Source organism: Helicoverpa armigera, chromosome 30 (assembly GCF_030705265.1).
Source record: "Helicoverpa armigera isolate CAAS_96S chromosome 30, ASM3070526v1, whole genome shotgun sequence".
Lineage (NCBI taxonomy): Eukaryota > Metazoa > Arthropoda > Insecta > Lepidoptera > Noctuidae > Helicoverpa > Helicoverpa armigera.
The window spans coordinates 3,904,986-3,913,027 of record NC_087149.1 but is presented as its reverse complement, the minus strand read 5'-3'; the positions used below and the strand labels follow the sequence as shown (position 1 = coordinate 3,913,027).

Below are 8,042 nucleotides of genomic sequence, written 5' to 3'. Positions count from 1 at the left end.
GCTCTTAGCGAGCAATGTGGTTTTGTTGACCATTTTACCGGCTACAATAATAATTATACCTTTACTGTGTAAATAGACATAGTATTATGTACATATTTTATACGCTATAGTATATTTGTAAATTATATTATTTAAGGTTTGTGTATATCTTTGAGCCATAAGAGCTTGAAAATAAAGGTGTTCTGATTTTGACATTATGTATTTTAGAAAATTGTTTGATAAATGACGTGACTTGAAGTATGATTTATTTTTACCCTTCTACACCTCATCATCTCCCTAGCCGTTTCCCAACTACTTTGGGGTCGGCTTCCAACTTAACTGGATGCAGCTGAGTATCGGTGTTTAACAAGGAGCGACTGTCTATCTGACCTCCTCAACCCATTTACCCGGGGAACCCAATACCTTTGTCCTTGACTAAAGATCTTCTTTTTCTATCTTTATATATAAAAGAAAGTCATATTATTAGGTAAAAATTTTATAACTCAAGAATGGCAGAGCCGTTTAAGCTGAAAATTAGAGGAGACTGAGGATAAATCTAGCTTATACCCGGGAGAATGACACAAGACATAGTTGTTGTCACCACCTGGCTACAGAAAGAAGTTACTCATAATTAAGAATATGATAAAGATTTATCAGCCATCTTTAATCCTACAAATATTGTCATTGAGATTACATTCAGTAAATTACCTATTGTACAATCAGCGTGACATGTCAAAGTTAAAGTATTTATTATTTGTAAAATTAGTTTGGCCATATTGCTCGCAGACTTGCCAATAATTTAGAGCGCCTGATAGTGACCGGGAAAGTAGAAGGAAGGAGACCGAGAGGCCGAAGTCCCATACGGTGGTCTGACCAAATTACCAAAGAGCTGGAGATGCCTATGAATGTTGCAATGCATCAAGCAACAGAACGCAATTAATGGCGACATCTAGTGGACAAGATCAGAAGGAGTCACGATCCTCAGCAGTGAGGGAAACGACTAAGAAGAGAAGAGAGATTTGTAAAATATATATAGTATAGCTAGTGATATTATATGCTGTGGTCTCCTATAAGTGAAGGAGTACCCCGACAATATTCCCATTGTTTTTCATACTATGTCATGTTATGTGTATGTACATCTTTTGTTGGAGATCCTAAATAAAATAAATAAATAAAATATAGGTAAAAATAAAATTAAGATCTAAATCTATACCAAGGGGTATTGGGTTGCCCGGGTGACTGGGTTGAACAGGTCAGATAGGCAGTTGCTCCTTGAGAAGCACTGGTAGTCAGCTGCAATCTGCCTATGATGAAGTTCAACTTCGATACATATTTTTTTATCTACTTGGGAGCTTAATCCAAACATATTAAACAATGACTAAATACCGATACAAATGTTTTAGATCATCGTTATCATTACGTATAAAATATCTTATCTTTGCACTTAAAGTATAAAACATCTGAATGATGGCTTAGTAGTGAACGATATTTCAAACAGGAGGGAACTTCATACTTTCGGCTAAAGAGGTATTTATATTTTAAGATTAACTATTATTTGTTTGTTTACTTCGAAAGAATTTTTCAAATCAATTGATCAGTTTCAGAGCCTTTACGGTAGAAAAAAAAGTTTTCTCTTATTTATATTGATCATGATGTCCTCCTAGCCGATATCGACCACGGCGGCGGCTGTTCTCATTTAAGGAGATTAGCCAACTGAGCAGGACAGATATAGTGCACGAGCATTTGCTTGGACACAGGTGCACTCACTATTCCTTCACTCTCATAGCGTGATGGGACGACAATCCGACACCACCGGAGAGAGATCAGGCGCAGGACCGACATAATGGGCTCTACATTATTCTATTAGTATCTAATAGAAGATGATGTTTATTTTTTTGTTTATTTTACAGAGGAAGCCGTAACCATGGTAACCACGAAGGTCCTAACATTGTTGCTACTATGCCTGTCCAGTACTTGGGCATATAAGGTACTGTTCGTCTTCCCTGCTGCCACGAGATCTAACGATGTTTTGGCCAAAGGAGTCGTTTGGGCACTTTTGAAGGCCGGACATGAGGTATGAAGTATTCTAATTAATTGTTATTACTTCGAGTAGTCGTGTTGGTCTAGTGGGTAAAGAACCAACCTCTAGCTAGAGTATGAGGGTGTGGGTTCAATTCCAGGTCGGGCAAGTACCAATTCAACTTTTCAAAGTTTGTACTTAAGTACTTTCTAAGTACTTATATGTTAGACACCAATGGCTGATAAAAAGGTGAAGGAAAACATCTTGAGGTAACCTGGACTGTAAAGTCTGAAATCACCAACCAGCATTGAGCAAGCGTGGTGATTAATGCTCAATCCTTCTCCATGTGAGAGGAGCCCTGTGCCCAGCATCGGGACAATAAAAAGGCTGTAACAGTTATTACCTCGGACAAAAGATTAGCATGGCCATACAACGAGGTAATGCGTCCCAGCTGTCATTTGAACATCTTTGGCAGTCTACCAACCAGTCTTACCAAGGAGTATCTTGTTACCCGAGTAGCTGGGTTGAAAAGGTCAGATAGGCAGTCGCTCAATGTGGCACACTAGTACTCAGTGGCATAGGTTTTGACTGGAAGCCGACCCAACGTAGTTGATGATGAAATCTTAATGAGTTTCACTTTTTATTCTGAAGGTTGGGTATTATGACCATAAAATGACTCAGAGAGACTAAACTGAAATTAATTGATGACTAAAATCTGTTTATCATTAACAAGGATGATTATAAGAATGCATTTTGGTTACGTCACACAGATCTGTAAATTACTAATCCATTTCTGATAGGTACCCTATATGTATAGTGCTTATAGTAGTCTACCAGCTTGATCATTTGATAACAATCTTCATATAAACAAAAAATGCGGAGTAAGTACACTATGCATTTTATTTATCAGGATATAATATGATACCATCACTTCATTGGAGGACCCACTGAACTAAAGATAAACATCGAAATATGACATTTTATTTGAAAACAAAATATGGCTAAAAATCAATGTACTTGAATACAATAAATAAAAATAATAAGCGTGTCAAAAAAGACAAACCTACAAGACCTATAAGAGCACACTGCAGATAAAAAAAAATCGTTATTCAAACTTGGCTGCAAAACAGCACTTTTCGAACTTTTGAAATTTGTAAAAGACAGCCCTCAAAACTACCACCCTCACCACTTTCTATGTGTTTTTGCTGGGAAGAAGAAATGGCGCAACAAACTCCCCAGAGCAACACATGTCTGTCTCTAGGTTAGAACAGTCGGCAGACAGTTAACTTTCTTTGAAAGAAAATCTTGATTCCAATCAAGCCTTTGAGTCGATCTCGAACTTTGGGCTCATAAATGAGCATATGAATGGTAGTGTTCACGTCACAGCGATCCGGCTGGTATCAGATCGACTCAAAAGTTTGATGGAGTTCACGATTAACTTCAAAATAAACTGTTGAACAACCATTGATTCAACTCTAGAATCTGTACCTAATGTATTAGGGAACTCTCAAGAACTCGATGGTGGCTATTTTTTTAAGGTTTATTCACAGACTACTTTTGTCTGCTTCCAGGTAACTTGGGCTGCGACTTTCAAGCAGGAATCTCATCCTAACCTTACTATCATTGATCTTCCAGAAGCCAGGAAGGTTGTCGACAGTAAGTACATTCAATTGTGTCTCTTTACATGAGAAAAGCCACCGAAGCCGATAATCGGCTACGAGGACAAATTTATGGATGGTAAATTTGATGTTAAACTATCCCAGAATTCTGCGTAATTCAAGCCAACTACTTCTCGTTCCTAGGTTTCGATCCAATAACAATGATGGGCAATAACAACATAAGTCTGTCTTTCATGAAGGAACACACTGTCCGTATTTGTACGGCAACCGCGCAAAATGCCGAATTAAGGCGAGTGGTCGTCGAGAAACAGTTCGACGCTGTCATCACTACGTACTATTTGAACGACTATGATGCTGGGTGAGTGGGTTATTCCCAATGAATAATACGTCCTAAATCCGTGCGGAACCATAGTTGAACAGCGCCTGGCGCTTTCGGACTATTGGCGATGGCTGTCATTTAAACACCTTCAACAGATCTTAGATCCCCACCATCATAATAAACCTTCTTCGGCTCTTACCCAGGTACGCAGCCATCCAGCAAGTCCCCTGGATCGTGTTCAGCAACGTGAACTACCATCCTTTGTTAGAGCTGATGGTGGATGAAGTCAGGTCCATACCGACCACGCCTATTGTACTGAACGAGTGTGAGACCCCCATGAGTCTGCCTAGGAGATGGCTTAATGGACTTATGTATATGGTTTTAACTGCATATACCTGGTAAGTCCTTGCATTGTAGTCTTGTAGTTTAAAAGAATAAACTGGCTGATTTTCCGCGCTGCAACTGTCGGGTTAAAAATGCCTGGATTCGCTTGTCAGATTTCTTTCCTACCTTCTTATGTCTGTGAGAAAGTCACTACTTCTTATACCGCTGCTTGCAGTAGATTAGAATATGGAAGGACTATCATTTTGATAGTCTCTCTCTCCTCTATTACGGGCTCATCATCATCACATGAGCCACATAAAGCAATCTCGGAATCAAAAATATCTACATCATTAACATTCCAGGTACGACCAGCCAAGACAAGTAGCTCAATACGAGTCCATGTTCTCTGAACTAGCTGCTAAGAGAGGAGTTCCTCTGCCCCCCTTCGAGGAAGCCAGGCATAACGTGTCCATACTCCTGGTGAACTCCCACGAGTCCTTGCAGAATGGGTATAGCTCTCCTCCCAATGTGGTGAACATCGCTGGGTATCATATTAGTGAGCATCTGGCTCCGTTGCCTAAGGTATGTTCTAAGACAATTGAGATACAATAAGCAATATGTCTTGCGATCAATTCCCTAGCCCCGTGTTGCTAATGAACGTCAAGGCACGAGTCACTATGTGTTGTCAGAGGCTAGAAGTCTGATAACCTTACTAGTCTACTACTAAGTCTTACTAGCATCCTGACCTGACCTGACTAGGACCCGTTGCTTAACCTTATAATCGACCAACCCTTGTGGCTGTCACATAGTCTCGAACTACTCTTGACATGATTTGACTTATCACAAAAGCAAATAACATCCTATTTACTTCTACGTTCCAGGATTTACAGGAGCTCATGGACAAGTCCAAAAACGGAGTGATCTTCTTCAGCATGGGGTCTATTTTCCGAGCGGCAGGGCTGGACCCTAAGAAACGCGATGCACTCGTGAAGATGTTTGGGAAGCTGCCTTACACCGTGCTGTGGAAGTACGAGGAGCCTCTGGACAACCTGCCTCCTAATGTACATATCAGGCCTTGGTTACCACAGCCTACCGTCCTTGGTAAGTAATAAAAACTGGGCACAGTCTGTGGGTTCATACTCAGAGTTATCATGGAATAAGGAGTCTTTTTTGGCGAAAATGACTTTCTCAAAGTTTTCTCCAAAAGTGTGAAGGAATAGTGAGTGCACTAGTGTTTGCGCAAAAGCTTGTGCACTTTAATAATTATGCCCTGTGCAGCGATAGCAACTCCCATGGCCCGAACTGACCTCTCCTATATTAAGAAGGGAGTGAATGTTAATATGACGCCTGACAGAGAGGAATGGACTTCAAATTAGGACCAGAAGAGGCTTGAATTCCTACTTCCATCTGTCATATAAAACCTGTAGCAATGTCACAAATATTTCTCATCCATCCAGCTCACAAGAACACAGTGGCCTTCATCACCCACGGCGGTCAGTCGAGCACAGTAGAAGCTATCCACGCGGGTATGCCCGTGGTAGTAGTGCCGTTTGGTGGGGACCAGAAAGCGAACGCCGAGAGAGCTGTCCGAATGGGTGTCGCTTTACAAGTAGACTATTACAAGGACACGTTGGCTGATGATCTTGAAGTGGCTGTGAAGGAGTTACTGGGGAATGAGAAGTGAGTATTGGAAATTGAACTCTGGTGGTTTTAAAATGGGATTGGAAATTGAAACTGTAACTGTGTATGTAATAACTTAGATACGTCGCTAAGAATAAATGAATAAATTTTGTCACCTTCAATCTTATGAAACCATTCTGCAGAGTTGGGAATCTTTGCGAATTTTCATGAAATCTTTGCTTATTTTGAAGTTGGGTAACTTGCTATTCTATGTTGTGAAACGTGCAGGTTATTACGTTAAGACGTGTAACTTACATTAACTTTGTCAATTTTCAGGTACCGTGAAAAAGCAAAGTTCTTGTCTAAACTATTCCGCACTCGTCCCGTGCCGCCGGCGAAACTCATTCCTTTCTACGTAGAACTCGCTATTGAAACTAAAGGTATGTAAACTAATCGTTCTTATTTTTGTTAGGTTAAAGGCTACACACACATGCCGGCGGCAATGCCGCCGGTTTCATGCCGAGCGGCTATGCCGCCGGCAATACAAGCGGCACATAGGTAATCGTTTTTTTTGGTTGGTTGGTCGTGCCGGCGGCTTCTTTGGGCGGCAATGCCGGCGGCGCTGCCGCCGGTACTGTGTGTAGATGGTAGCCTTTACAATCGTACTATTTTTATATACAGCGCATGTAGCTTCTAATTTTTTAAGGAAAATTAAACTAAATTGATTACAGCGCCATCTATGCTCGAGTAGCACCTACTACTTTTGGGCTCTTACGTCTTACATAATTTCATTGTTCACAGGGGCCTACCACTTACGCTCACTATCACTCAAGTACAGTTGGTATGAGCGCTGGATGCTCGACTTCGTGCTCGCTGTGCTCGGCGTGCTCGCGGCGCTCGCGTGGCTCGTCAAGCTCGCTGTCACTGCTTGCGTCAGAAGATTTAGTGGCAAGAAGACTACGGCTAAGAAGAAGAAGCAATGATCATTGTAATATTGTTTTATTTTTGTAAATATTGAAAGAATGCTACGGGATCGTTGCCGTTGAAATAGATGTGTGTGAATAAGATTTTGTTTATAGTTTTCACGACTGTTAAATATTCCAAGTGTTTGCGTTATTTAGTTGGATATTTTGCTCTTAATCAGTAAGAAGGTTCAAATATTTTACAGAGGACAGAGATTACCATGAACATATTTTATTACCTAGCAGTTAGTATATTTTTACAAATTCTATTCTCCAAGGTTCATGTGTAACTATGGGCCTTTAATGCTAAACAATAAGAGTGTTCTAATTTTGATATGATTTTCGAATTGTTTAATTAATTACTTTTTGAATATGATTTCTTTCTTCCTTTTTCCGCTTCTTTAGGAAGAACTTAATTACTTATTGTAAAGCGTTTATTGCTACTCAATCATAGATGGCGCTTTGCTCAATGCTCATACCTTATTCAAACTGAGTATTTTTAAATATTGGATATCTACGTCATCTAAACCAGAGTGAGATTTAATGTATTTTTTTTACTATTGGAAAATATTCTATCTGCAATGGCCTTTCACGAATAAAAAACTAACATTAAAATCACGTTTGTTTGTAAAATTATTTATTATTAGTTCTGCTACTCGACAATAGATGGCGCTGCCCAATCTTTTCTCAAGAGCTATGTCCATCCAAATACATATTGCCTTGTAAGTTATATTTACTTTTACTTTCTTCAACTTTTGGTTATAAAAGGTAATATATTATTTTTAAATATGATAATGAGCTGCACCCCATCGGAACAAAGACAGACATCTTCTGGGGTAGCACACCACCACTTGTCTTCACATTCGAGCGTCACCTGCAGATGCACAATTGATGACTTCGCTGCATTGCTGTTAGGGTTGCCAGAGTATTCAGAATAATGTTCCTGTTTTTAACCTTCGAAGCCAAAGTTGTGTTATAATTTTGGCCGCTAGATATGCGGATCTGTGACACCGTAGTTCTTAAACGAATGAAAATATGTTTTTTCAGATTTAAAAGTTGGCAAATTGGTTCTATCAAAGTGTGCTGACTAACAGGCGCATTGGTCGATCAATGATAAAGTTTGGCTCGGTGGATGGCTGTTGAATTGTTCTGACGAGTAATAAAATTATAGTTATAGTTAGACTTTTTATCCGTATGCG

General features: G+C 39.8%; 1 protein-coding gene across 1 annotated transcript; it reads left to right on the top strand.

Annotated features, from left to right (window-relative positions):
• Positions 1-1,903: 1,903 nt before the first annotated feature.
• Positions 1,904-7,013, top strand: LOC126056160 (UDP-glucosyltransferase 2). The gene is made up of 9 exons (XM_064042781.1): positions 1,904-2,053; positions 3,571-3,655; positions 3,802-3,976; positions 4,141-4,335; positions 4,624-4,843; positions 5,143-5,362; positions 5,719-5,941; positions 6,218-6,321; positions 6,683-7,013. Exons 1-9 carry the CDS (start codon positions 1,904-1,906, stop codon positions 6,862-6,864), a joined length of 1,554 nt encoding a protein of 517 aa, XP_063898851.1. The 3' UTR covers positions 6,865-7,013.
• The last annotated feature ends 1,029 nt before the right edge of the window (positions 7,014-8,042 follow it).

Excerpts from the sequence above, each read along its gene's own strand:
- LOC126056160 (XM_064042781.1), top strand. The coding sequence starts at position 1,904 with ATGGTAACCACGAAGGTCCTAACATTGTTGCTACTATGCCTGTCCAGT. Across the intron at positions 3,656-3,801 it reads AGCCAGGAAGGTTGTCGACA|GTTTCGATCCAATAACAATG; the intron begins GTAAGTACATTC and ends TCTCGTTCCTAG. Across the intron at positions 5,363-5,718 it reads ACCACAGCCTACCGTCCTTG|CTCACAAGAACACAGTGGCC; the intron begins GTAAGTAATAAA and ends TCATCCATCCAG.